The following is a 13,357-nucleotide window of genomic DNA, read 5'->3' on the forward strand; positions in this document are numbered from 1 at the left end:
TTATACTAGTGTTGTTAAATTGATCGTTCTTATCATGTTTACGGATTTTTTGGTGATAATCTAGTATTTATTTCAAAGTTGAGATTGATATTGTGGAACCAAATGTTGAAGTAAGGCTTGTACTTTTTATTCTATCTTCCTGTTGTTATTTATGCATTGCATTATGGTAAGGGAGAGTGTTAATACACGAAGGTTGATGTTGTACCATATTGTGAGTGTTAATGCACGAAGGGTGATGTCGTGCCATATTGTGAGTGTTAATGCACGAAGGGTGATGTCGTGCTATATTGTGAGTGTAAAAGCACGAAGGATGATGTCGTGCCATATTGTGAGTGTTAATGCACAAAGGGTGATGTCGTGCCATGATATGAGAGTAAATGCATGAAGGGTGATGCCGTGCCATTTCTATTGTTTTTATGGTGAGATTGAGAGTAAAAGCATGAAGAGTGATTTCGTGCATTTTTTCTTTATTGTATTCGTTGTTTCTGTTGATTCATAGTATATTGGTTGTTCGAGTTATCATTCTGTTGTAGTTCCTTATCTCGTATTTCCCCCAGCATGTTTCCCACTCCCGATATTTCATGTCTGGCTCTTCATTATTGTTATTTGTATATACATTGTTAAATTGTACAGGTTGATTTGTAGGTGTCTTGCCTTAGCCTCGTCACTACTTCGTCGAGGTTAGGCTCGACACTTACCAGTACATGGTGTCGGATGTACTGATACTGCACTCTGCACTTTCTGTGCAGATTTTGGTACCGACTCGGGTTGATCGAGATTTCACTATTGGACCGCTATCCGAAGACTCAAGGTAGATCTGTCGGCGTCCACAGACCTCAAAGTCCCCATCTATCTTTTCTGTTCTACTGTTTCTTTCATTCAGACAGTTGTATTTCTTTCAGACTATTACTTGTAGTAAATTCTAGAATGCTCGTGAATTGTGACTCCAGATCCAGGTGGTAGTAATTAATATAATTTTTATATTATTCCGCACTTATTATATTTCATCTTAGCTAATTATTATTATTTACTGAATGGAAATAAGGATTTGGTTTAATGATTCTCTAACGTTGGCTTGCCTAGCAAGTGAAATGTTAGGTGCTATCACGGTCCCGATGGTGGAAATTTCGGGTCGTGACACAAGATTACTCGGTATGTTTTCTACACTCTGCATAATTTGAAATAATAATATTTGGATCATGAGAAGAGTCCTACCTAATTCCAAACTCCTTTTGGACTTATCCGTTACAAGTGAACCAGTTCTGTTCAAAAGAGTCCCAACCGAATTGAAGTACCTAGATTCTAGGGATACACTCCAAAGTCTTTTCAAAACTGAAATTCAGTTTGATTAGACTTCTAAAAGTTTGAAAAGTTGTCGTTACCCCATTAATTACTCCTCTTTAAATTGATCAGCATTATTATTTTCCTCACTCCATCTTTTCAAGCCGTCAAATACTCTCCATCTTTTCTCATCTTCCAAACACAATCCAATTCTCTTCTCTCCCATACCCAAGCACAGAAATGGCTAACACTCCTGAAAATCCTTCATCCTCACCCAAGGAAATCATACCACACCATCTATCACACCTTCAACCACACCTTTGTCTAAGAAAGGAAGAACTAAGATGCTTACTCGCAAGACTGTGGCACGGAGCGCATTATCCAAGAAATTAGATAAATAATTAAAGGATAGCCAGGTCGAGGAACCTCAAAAATATAAAGACTCATTTAAATCTGCTACTGAGGGGGAAGAAACGGTTTCTTCTGAAACTGAACAGGTATCTTTTGGCCCTAAAGTTACTCTTGAGATAATTTTTGAAATTGATACAAATTTGGAGAATAGGTTTGTGCTGGTAGGGTCTATAGCAGGTGTTGAAACTATAGAGTCTGGAGAAGTTGGTGGTAAAAATAAAAAGAGAAAAGAAAAAGAGAGCAAGGGAGTTAGGAGTGATGTGAGGGAAAAGGGTAAAAACCTGTAAGTTTAACCAAAGACACAGGTGCAATGGCTATTTGGGAAGAGAAATATGATGGAGTAGACGAGAGTGTACAGAAAACATGGGGAAGTGGGTCTGGCGAAGCTGCTAAAGGGCTTGTTCAACTTGGGAAAAATAGAGATGAACCTGGTTCATCTGTAGAGAAAACCCTCGCAGACCTAATGAAGAAAGTGGGGCTAAGGATAATGAGATTGAGAGGCTGAAGAAGAGGTTGGTAGAGGTGGAGACTGAGAGAGATGCTCTCAGAACTGAGCTGGCAAGAGAAAAGGAGAAGAATAATGGCATTCTTCAGTATATGTTGAAACTCCTCCAAGCCAAAAATCAAGCACCTAGTTCTTCCCAGCCTTAAGCCTCCTAGCCTAGTGTAGATCAACCAGTGTCTAGTTCGGGATTTTTTGTTTCTTTTGCTCATGTTTCCAGTATTTTTATTTCTTCTTATGCTTTGTGGTAGAATCTTATCAATCATCAATGAAATTCACTGTCTTTTGCTCTAACTGTTTGTTTATATTTCTTTGATGGTTAAAATTCTTATGATGATTACCCCATGATTGCATTTGAAGTAACCTCAGTGGCCATGAGTAAGTTTTAAAATCTGTATATCGCACATTTTTTATGCAACTTTTCGATGATGCCAAAAGGGGGGGAAAAGATTGTGCTTTATACTTGGAACAGTGATATTTATAACCTAATGAACATGGTCCTTGATGATAAGTAATAAAAAGAAAAAATGTTTCTAACATTATGTTGATGTTGAGCTAAGTTGAAACAGGGCCTAAGCTTATGAAAAGCACAGAGTTTGTCATCATCAAAAAGGGGGAATTTGTTGGCCTAAGTGAAAGTTAGTGTTGAAGATTGACAAAGGAAGCTCAGGCATGAACCGGGTCAATCCCTTATGTGCATAGACACGGGCAGATTCGAGCATGTGGGATATACGTGAAGGAGATAAGCTTAACTTGGTATAATTGATATCTCCTTATCGAAAAAGTTGTATAATTGATTAAGGAGTCCTTCTCCTTAATCATAGAGAACACTATCCAAGATAAGGGAGGAGTTATCCAAGATAAGGGAGGAGTTAGAAGTTGAGATCAACTAGAACTCTTCTACCAAGGAAGAGTAGCATTAGAACTCTAGTTATTTTCTACTCTACTAACTCTATAAATCACAGGATGTTATCATTCTACATGCATGCACAAAAGCAGAAGTTAAACGTGAATTGAGATCAAAATAGCAAGGCATTTTGCAAGCAATTCGTGTGTGATTCAAGTGTACAAACCTGAAGCTACATGAACCAGATAGAAGAACCAGTTCCAAGTATCTGTCTTTTATTCTAGTTCAATTATAGTAGGTGCTTTCATATTGTACCTTTCAACTTTATCTAGAGGCAATTGTAGTAGGTACTCATAGTATTCAAGTTAGAGTTAACTTGAAGTTGTCGCAACAGTTAGAGGTTGTGTGCCACAACGGGATTAGAGTTAATTCTAGGTTTACAAAAGTATTTTGTAAGTGCAGTTTTTGGCTCAGTGATTTAGTAAAGAGTTTTGGAAAAATCCTACTGGGAAGTAGGTCGTGATTTTTTCACCTTTTGAGCCGGGTGTTTTCCAGGTAAAAATCCTTGTGTTCTTTAATTTATGCATTTATTATTATGCAACGGTAGTATAAGGAACACATAGAGGAACCAGGTCCTTCTATAATCTGTGCACGCAAAAAATTAAACACCACACAAATCACCCCCCTCTTGTGTGGTATTGAAGTTAAAACATCACATCTCCATGCATAATGTCTTTCATTTGATAGAAACATGTTTTTTCTTGTGACTATTTCTGTATTTCATTAGCTCGAGGTAATGATCCATGTGTTATAGATTTTAGAAAAAATATGCAAGCAGCAAGAAGGTTGAAAATAGGATTGAAAAACTGTCTCTAAAATTTTATTAATCATAGGGCTTTAAATAGCCAAATAAATAAAGTAGTAGACTCCTCCTACAACTAAATTACTTAACTCTTACTATAATTAAAATTCCGAATCTTCAAGCTGACTCCTCTTAAAACTAAACAACTAATTATTCTAGAAAACGGTAGCAGTAATAGATGCAAAATCCAACACTCCTCCTTGCTCTATTGCTGCAGTCTAACCATTCATTTAATATCCCTTTGGTGCCATTGACATAACAGATGTTGTTTCTAGTCTATCTCTTTCTATTTCTTTTCTATATATGGAAAGTTGAAAAATCATCATATAATAATCCAGAAATTGCAATAGAAAAGAAATAAGGGACGTTTGTGATGATTTTTCAATCTTTTCTACTAGGTAATCTAGTATCCTTATGCATGAAGATAATCAATTCGGTCGTTGTGGTCGGACTCTATTATGGATTTCTGACCACATTCTCCATAGGGCCCTCTTATCTCTTCCTTCTCCGAGCTCTGGTTATGGAAGAAGGAACCGGTCATCCTCAATTCCTTCTTCTGCTATTAGTGCTTGTGCATGAGCATCTTTGAACTTGCACACTTTTGTAACATGACCTTTTTATTTGCAATTTCCACATAATGCATCAGGTCTCCACCAACAAAATTTTTCTAAGTGTGTTTTCTTTTTACAATAGTTGCAATAAGGATAATCGACTTTTTCTTTTTGGTGTTTCGCATAAAAAAAATACCCTCAGTAACTTTGTCTTGTCTGAAGGCCCTTCTTTGCTCTTGTGCTTGAAGAGCACTTATTAATTCTGCAACCGAGATGGTAGAGAGATCTTTAGACTCTTCCAGAGAGGAAATTTTGGATTCAAATCTCTCGGGAATTGTCACAAGAATTTTTTCAACTATCCTGTCATCTTTGAAATCCTCGCCAAGTAACCTGATTTTATTGACAATTAAAGAAATTCGGTCAGAATACTTAGCGATGGTCTCATCATCTTGCATTCTAAGAGATTCAAAATCTCTTTTCAAATTTAAAATATGATTTTGTCTGCCTCGTTCACTTCCTTGATACTCCAGTTTGAGTGTTTCCCAAGCCTCTTTTGCTGTCTCACATGCAATGATTTTAAAGAAGATTGAATCTGCAACTGAATTTTGAATTATAGTTTTGGCTTTGTATTTTTTGGTTTTCTCATCTGAATGAGCTTTAATTTGGGCAAGGATAGGATTTGCAGGAAGTGGTTGTATAAGTTTGTCTTCCATTACAACTTCTCATAGATCATAAGCTTCAAGATAAGATTTCATCTTCACTGACCAAATCTGATAGTTTTCACCAGTAAAAATTTGTGGGGTATTCAAAGAGAAACCGCTGCTTGTCATTGTTAAAAATTTGGTTAAAAATCGATATGAGTAAAAATGCGTATGGTTTAAAAGTGGTTGAAATTGGTTGTTTTTCAGCGAATTTAGAGATCCGTCAAGATCAATGGAGGCTTTGATACCACTGTTATAGATTTTAGAAAAAATATGCAAGCAGCAAGAAGGTTGAAAATAGGATTGAAAAATTGTCTCTAAAATTTTATTAATCATAGGGCTTTAAATAGCCAAATAAATAAAGTAGTAGACTCCTCCTACAACTAAATTACTAAACTCTTACTATAATTAAAATTCTGAATCTTCTAGCAGACTCCTCCTAAAATTAAACAACTAATTATTCTAGAAAACAGTAGCAGTAACAGATGCAAAATCCAACACCATGGAATGATGAAAATATATGATGAACTAGTAATTTTCACTTGCATTCTGGATTGCACTTTGATCAAACATTAAATTCGGCAACAGGACTCTGTTGTAGTATAGAATTTAAGTGCCTATATGTCAACATCGAGCATTCAGTTCTTTTCGTGTTTGTTATTCGAAACATGTAAATGGTTCGACCAGATTGAGAATAGCAATATCAAATGCTGTTATTCCATCTTATAGAGACTTTTTTGGTCCTCTATTTTATGGACTACTGTGAATGATTTAGTGATTTCTTTCAAGACCATAAAGAGACTCCTTTAAGCGAAGAAACCAATCTTCGACACTTCTCCTCTCTTACTTAGTCTCCTCTTTGCAGGAAAGAATCAAGGCGTGACGCATTCCATATTTTGTTGCAGCCAGCTGATCTAAATACTTGTCAATGAAGAAACTTGTTTGTCTATTGTTTATTACAAGTATTGTTAAGTTGAAAATATTCCCTGCGTGGTTCTGGAGATTTAAATGTGCTCCACTGTCAGCTTGGAACTGTACCCTTCTCTGGGTTTCTTACATTTTGAGTTCCCGCTCATGTGGGAGTGTTCTCTTTCTTGTGAACTATTCCAACTTTCATATTTTATTGTGGTTGTATTTCCTCACTTCATTCAGTATTACTTTGTTTTACTGCTTAAGCTTGGATACCAATGTATTGCTGAAAGACATGTTATTTGCTACGTCTGAATCTCATTTTGTGTGTAATCTCTCAGATAGATTCTTGTTATTCTTCAATTGGAAGGTTTCCGTCTTTCTGAACCGAATTATGATCCATACTTCAAAACTCCTATATAGTTCTAAAATGAAAAGAAAAAAGACATATAACTTTAGTGTGTTGATTAAATCTTGCAGTCGTACGAGTATTGCAAATGAAAATATCACTTAACGAAGGAAAGCGCAGTAATGTAATATCACAATTATTTCAAGACAGTCAAAAAAACTCATCTCCTGTACAAATAGAGCACTAATGTAATATCACAATATTGAAAATTCTGATACAAAAAGTAGAATAGAATATGAGAAAAGACTTATCAGAGTTTCAAATTAAGATCAGGCAATGATGGATCTGTCCTAGTTTGAGGAGCTACAGCTACAAAGTTTATGTTGGAACCTTGCCCTGAATTAAACCTCTGATTGCCACCAATTCCCTCTACTTGCCTGAAGCTACCCGGCCAAAACATTTCCACTTCATCGTCTTCCACAAATACTGGCATCCCGAAATAGCCTTGTTCAAATCTCGCCCCACCTCTACTTGCGTGTGTAAGCGTTTCTTGGTACGAGACTCGTTGGTGCATAGAAGCATGAGCTTCCACGCCAAGAGATCGAAATGCAGCCCCATGTAGGGGCAACGATGCCAAGCTAGCATACCTGTCCGATAACATTCCCATCCGCATTGCCCTCTTCGCCAAAGTCCTCTCCCTCTTATGTGCATTCTGGTGTCCTCCTAAAGCCTGCGAACTGTAAAACTTGCGCCTACAGAAATTGCATGAGAAAATCCTGGATAATGCTGCTGTTGGAGGATGGGGTACTACTTCATCACTTGTCTCACCATTGGCGTTCAACTCGGGATCACTGCTGTTAAAGCCAAGAGTCAAGTCAAGAGTAACAGGCTTTGAATCCTGCTGAAGATTAAAAGAGTTTGTCAGGCAGGAATTGGTACTGCTGTCCTTGGAGGGACCAGGACATGTTTCTTGGACATATATATTTGAACCTAATTGGCAGCTGCTGACCTCAGACTCGTCTTCTGATTCCAAATTGAAATTTGGAGGCTTCATGTTGCTTGGACGAAAATCGAGTATGGATTTAAACTAGGTAAACTACAGGGTCTATTCAATCAATGGATGGTTGCCGTTCCTTGAATCACCTGCATTGTACAATGAAGTATATGATTTTTCAAAAGGAGAAATAATCCAATATGAACATGAAGCTACTGTTGAAGTGTGTGACCATCTCATCTAAAAGCTTAAGCTGTTAGAGGGAGCACACTTTTATTTACTTAATTATGTCTTCTACACGCTCCCTCACATGCGGGCTTGATTCTTTTTTGAGCCAAGCACGTGAAAATTCGTTTTGATATTGGGTGGCAGTGAGACTTGAACCCGAGACCTCTCCTATACCATGTTGAAGTGTGTGTGACCATCTCATCTAAAAGCTTAATTAAGCTGTTAGAGATAGCACACTTTTATTTACTTAATTATGTCTTCAACAGCTACTTGAGGAATAGACACAATGATCAATTAAGAGCATAGAAGCCAAAAGAAGTAACATCCAGTAGAAGAAGGGCTTCCAGACTGACTATAAACTACAATCAAGCAAGAGAAACAACACTTGAATGTACAAGGTAATGGAACACAAAGTTAACAGAAAAACAGATTCGAATTTATGTCTTAAAAATGCCAGTAAGGCAGACAATCCAGCGGACTCTGCATGGTCGCACAAGGCCAAACAAGCACTAGCTTGCAAGACATTCCAGAAGGCAGAGAATTTGCAAGAGCACAGTAGCTTTGCTTGCTTAATAATCATATTCTTCAACTCAATAGCTTCAAAATTAAGTGATACATGGGTGTGAAATGGAGAACATACATAGCATCATTGTAAAAACTCGTTATACTAGATGCTTTAAGTAGTGCCTCAACTCAGCAAGATATTTGAGCTTTAACTCAAGAAGAGCAGAGATCTCATAGAACATGCACTAGAACAATAACAACAAACCCAGTGTATTCCCACACTATCTTTAAGAAGGCACAGAGGTTGTTTCTGGTAGACTCTCGTCTCAAAAAAGATAAAGGAAAGGGGCAATGACAAGCAAACCAATCGGAAGAACATGCACTAAAACCGCTCACAAAATACATAAGATGTCAGACGTACTGATCACATCAATCTGTTTGACAGACTCCTAAATGTAATTTTTACCATGATTAAACAGAAACCTAGATTTTTACAAGGTGGAAAATACACTCTATTTAAATTTTCTTTAACCTAATAAGTATATAGCAGAGGTGAATATACCCCCGGATATACGTACAATAGCATGTACAGCGTTCCTTTGTCCGTCTTCACAATCACCAGATATTGTTCATCCCAAACTTGGATACATTTTCAGACTAAGGTCCCAATATTCAAATTTTTACCTCGTGTAACATACCTGCAAGACCTTCAGCGGGAATGACATGACAGGAAGTTGACAGATTTTTTAGGTTATACCATTACCTATAGCAAGCATTATCAAAAGCACAAACATCTGATAATTCACATATTTCTTTTAGTGGTTATCATGTTGATTAATATTTTTAAGCGCAGAAGCTCCTTCGTAGCTTGTTATGACTTTATCTTTTCGACCTTCTATTCAGTTCATCTTCAGTATCATTTTCTTCCATAATCATGGAAAATGAGAATAAATATTGTCTAACCAAAAGTACTTTGCATAGATTTAATTGGTCGCTTAAGTTTCACTATTCAACTTCAAACTTCTTCTGAAGGTTTTGATTTACTTTCTTCTCTGCAGGTTGTAATCCATTGGTCTATAACGTAGCTGAGAAGAAATTCTAACCAAGGGGACATCGTTCGTGAAGTATCAGAGAGGAGCTCTTTAGTTTGTTCCATTTGCCCATGAAATTTAAAATTACTTCAGAGTTCCTGGATTTCTATGCGGACACCAGCGTTAAACAACAACAACAACATACCCAGTGGAATCCCACAAGTGGTGTCTGGGGAGGGTAATGTGTACGTAGACCTTACTCTAACCTTAGGGAGGTAGAGAGGCTGTTTCGACCAATTGATTATAACCTGAACAAGTTCACTATACACATATGCAAACAGCCTTCAAATTCCTATATCAGTAGAATAGGATATTACCCGAAAGCATAAGAATTCTCTATTCTAAAATCAGTACCAGCGCATCAAATAGAAGTACATCATTTGTTCACACATGGAAAAAGATCTACTTGTCTTCAGCCTTAAACACTGAGTTTATGTTAAACCTTAGACAGGTTGATATCATAATATGACTCAAGGTCAGTTAAATCGTGTATGAAAAAAGTTACCTAGTTCAACAAGATAGTGTAATGGTTATTTAAATCATATTTGAAAGAGATGTACAATACCTATGGAGTTTCACTTTGATTGCACTTTGAGAAATAATCAGAAGAACTCCAAAGCTTCTTGAACGCTAGTGAAATTCAATTTTTTGTAAGAACCTAAGGAAGAAACGGCAATATCAGAAAACTTCTGCAAAAGAATGACAACCCCATGTTCAAAATATGCTATCATTGGTTCTTTTCCTCCTTTTATTTCTGGTTTGAATACTATACACTTAATTTCATTCAAGAAACTCTTGAAAAGCTGGAAAACATAGAAGAAGCAAAAGGACACAATTACCCTAGATGTTTCTTCTTAGGATCTATTTTTATTTTTCCTCGTGCCGAGTGTCTACTGAAATAGCCTCTCTACATTCACTACAGGGGTAAGGTTTGCATACTATCTACCCTGCATTTCTGCAAGAGGATGTTTCCGCGGCTCGAACCGGTGACCTCCTGGTCACATGGCAGCAACTTTACCAGTTAACCCAAGTCTCCCCTTCTATAATCAACAACATAGTAAAGAATCTAAAACCCTCTATGGTTTGAACTAGAAAACTTCATAAAAGAGTTTAGCATCTCTCAGACAGTTTCACTTAGAAAATTTGATATGTTAGTTCAATTCAATTCCTTAATCCAGTTTCTTCTTACATATCCAATTTATTAATATGCCAACATAGAGCAAAATAGTACTAGAACCTAAACTACACCAGAAGAGCAAATTTGAAGCTACTCATAGTAGATCAAGAAAAGAAACCAAAGTCAGAAACCAAAAGCTCCAATTTTTACAAAAAGAGAAATTAATAACTAAAAAATCATACTCGTAATAATAATAGTTATAGTAGTTGAAGCATTTTATTAGTAACCACAGTAACAATAATTATAACAACAACATACTAACCAACAAAGCTCATAATTTTATCATCAAGAAACAAACAGAGAAAAAGAAAAAGAAAAAGAAAAGCAACAATTCAGATGGAAATAAAGCTAGAAGCTAAAGCAGAAAGCTGGAGAAAAGAACAAAGAAAAGTAGAGTACCCTTTAGTTATTTCAAGAAACTTGCAGGCTCAGAGCTAAAGAAGTGCTATGACAGAATTGTTTAGCTTTGTGGGTATTCTAGTTTTTACTAAAAACGGTGAGGTAGAAAGAGAGATAATAAGTACTGTAATATGAAAGAAATAGAGATAAGATCATTGGAGACAGAGAGAGAGAGGTGCAATGTCAGATAAAAAAAGAAAGCAGACAGCAGCACACTACTTTAAAACTACAAATTTTGGTTGTTTGGGACTCTTTAGTTCAATTCAACCACTACAGATTGGAAAAAGCATTAAACAGTGACAAAGAGAGAGACATAGGAAAAAACAAACTAGTACTAGTACTGTTAGAAGAGAACTCTGTGTGTGTGTGTAAGTCCCACCAATGACATAGAAATTGGATCCTCAAAGTTAAAATGCATTTCCAAGATTCTATTCAGATTTTTCTTTTTAATAAGTTTTATGACAAGCCTTTTCAGCCTTACCGTTGTTCGCATGGAAACCCATAACTTGCCCATTCCTACCTCCATTGTCTTTTTATCTATTTTTCACATCAGTGTCCGCAGTTGGTCAGAAATTTTCGCAAAAGTGAAAAGAATTTCTGGACAAAGAGTGTTCAGTGTATTTACCCACCTCTAAAACATACTTCAGTTTTAATTTAGATTGTGCGGTTTGATTTGGCACAAAATTTAAGAGGAAAAAAAAATTGAAACATGTGATATAAAAGCTTAAGATACAAAAGCTTATAGTCTGTTTGGCCAAGCTTCTAAAATCAGCTTATTTTGAGAAGTGTTTTTTCTCAAAAATATTTTTTTTAAAAATGTATTTAGTGATAAGCAGTTTGTGTTTGGCTAATTAATTTGAAAAGCACTTTTGAGCAATAATTAGTGTTTGGCCAAGCTTTTGAAAATTGCTTCTAAGTGTTTTTTTCTCAAAAGTGCTTCTCAGAAAAGTGTTTTCGGAGAGAACATACTTTTTTCTGCTTCTCTTCAAAAGCACTTTTTTTCCTTCCAAAAGCTTGGCCAAACACCTCAATAAAAAAAAAAGCACTTTTAGCCCAAAAAAAACTTGGCCAAACAGGCTATTAGTGGGGTCACGATATTTGTGTGGCTATAAAAGTTTTTTATTAAGGGTAAAGTGTGTAGAATGAAGAGTTTAAAGTTAAAATTATTTCTAAATATAGAAATATGCCATTCTTTTTTAAACGGACTAATACGTAAAGTGTCATCTAAATTGAAACATAGAGTGTAATATTTTATTTATGTATACAATATAATTTTTCGACAATTGACCATCCTTCGGATAATGTAACTTCGCCCCTGAGTGTGCGGTATTCGCTTTGAAATACTAATTAATTAGGATTCACGTAGCATGAGATAGGAAAGAGAATTTTTTCCATTTCTCATATCTCAAATACAAAACCTTTGATTAAGGGCAGAAGATTTTATCCATTTTACATAACTTCCGGAGATTTCCTACCTCCATTGTACTTTCTTTGTTTTAATAGTTTTGGTTTCTCTTGCATTTTTTTTTATTTTGTTTCCTCATATTTTTGTCTTCAAATAAAATGGAAGGGTTGGAATGTGTAGTGGACAATAAGTAGAAATTTGTACTGCTCCCCTCTGAAAAACTATCCTTTTAAAGGAGTAGTACTAAAGTTTATGGTGAAGAGTTATTGATTATCTAGCTACTATCCGATAGAATGTTTTCGTTTAAAAAGTAATTAATTGCTATCAAAATATAACTAAAATTTAAGCAGTTTTAACTTCAGTAAATCCAATAAGATTAGTCAATTTCGAATAGTCTTTTAAATTTAAATACCACATTATTTTATCTCATTTAAATTTGAAATTGTTTTTCATTTATTTCTTTCTTTTTTAGTTTTCAATCGTTGTTCAATACTCGTATTAAGGTTTCGATTAATTCAAATATATACCGTGTAAAGCCTATAAAAAAAAAGGAAAAAAGCTCCCTACCATAATGTTTTCATCATTAGAGCTCGAACCTAATCTTACTACAATTTTCAAAGGTGGAGGGTGTGTGAAATGACATGCACATTAGGTTATTGTATAGCCCAAAGACAACATAGCACATTTAATACCACTAGGCAAACCAGACAATAGTATGGACCACCAACCTTATTATAAAGTAGTGTGACACCTCCTCGTGATAATTATGCAATTTGTCTTCAAGAATTGTGCTCGTATCCATTCATAGGCTCAGATATTCTCTTTTTCCTATAACAAAACTTAATGGTCATGCCAACATGACGAAAAACATTTAATAGTTCAATTTTCTTTTATACTCATGGTATCTCGGTTTGCTACGTGTACCTTAACTAATTTTATAAGTTGTTTGCTATTTTTTATCAATATAAATATCGGATAATTCTGTCCATTAAAAATTGAACAGATTTTATCTCCGTTAAAATTTGAACATATGATTTCATGTTTCTCAACTCATTTCTTGAATTACTGGACCACACTCTTCAGTACAATATTTAATAGTTTAATTGATAGCCCGAAGCTTGAATGCAATAATTTGGGAGAGGGAGA

At 35.6% G+C, this 13,357-nt stretch overlaps 1 protein-coding gene across 6 annotated transcripts; it reads right to left on the reverse strand.

The window, feature by feature from the left end:
- Nucleotides 1–6,593: 6,593 nt before the first annotated feature.
- On the reverse strand, nt 6,594–11,388 carry LOC107773717 (zinc finger protein 4-like). Of its 6 annotated transcripts, none has more exons than XM_075226857.1 (4): nt 10,807–11,230; nt 9,796–9,888; nt 7,423–7,556; nt 6,594–7,311 (listed from the first exon to the last, which is right to left on the reverse strand). In XM_075226857.1, the coding sequence occupies exons 3-4, from the start codon at nt 7,465–7,467 to the stop codon at nt 6,724–6,726; spliced, it is 633 nt and encodes a 210-aa protein (XP_075082958.1). In that variant the 5' UTR covers nt 7,468–7,556; nt 9,796–9,888; nt 10,807–11,230; the 3' UTR covers nt 6,594–6,723. The 6 variants fall into 6 exon arrangements, with proteins under 6 accessions (XP_075082958.1, XP_075082957.1, XP_075082954.1 ...); XM_075226856.1 differs by having other exon boundaries at nt 6,594–7,314; XM_075226853.1 differs by lacking the exon at nt 10,807–11,230 and adding an exon at nt 11,288–11,388 and having other exon boundaries at nt 6,594–7,556.
- Nucleotides 11,389–13,357: the final 1,969 nt, after the last annotated feature.

The sequence above is a fragment of the Nicotiana tabacum genome, chromosome 12 (assembly GCF_000715075.1).
Source record: "Nicotiana tabacum cultivar K326 chromosome 12, ASM71507v2, whole genome shotgun sequence".
NCBI classification, from domain to species: domain Eukaryota; kingdom Viridiplantae; phylum Streptophyta; class Magnoliopsida; order Solanales; family Solanaceae; genus Nicotiana; species Nicotiana tabacum.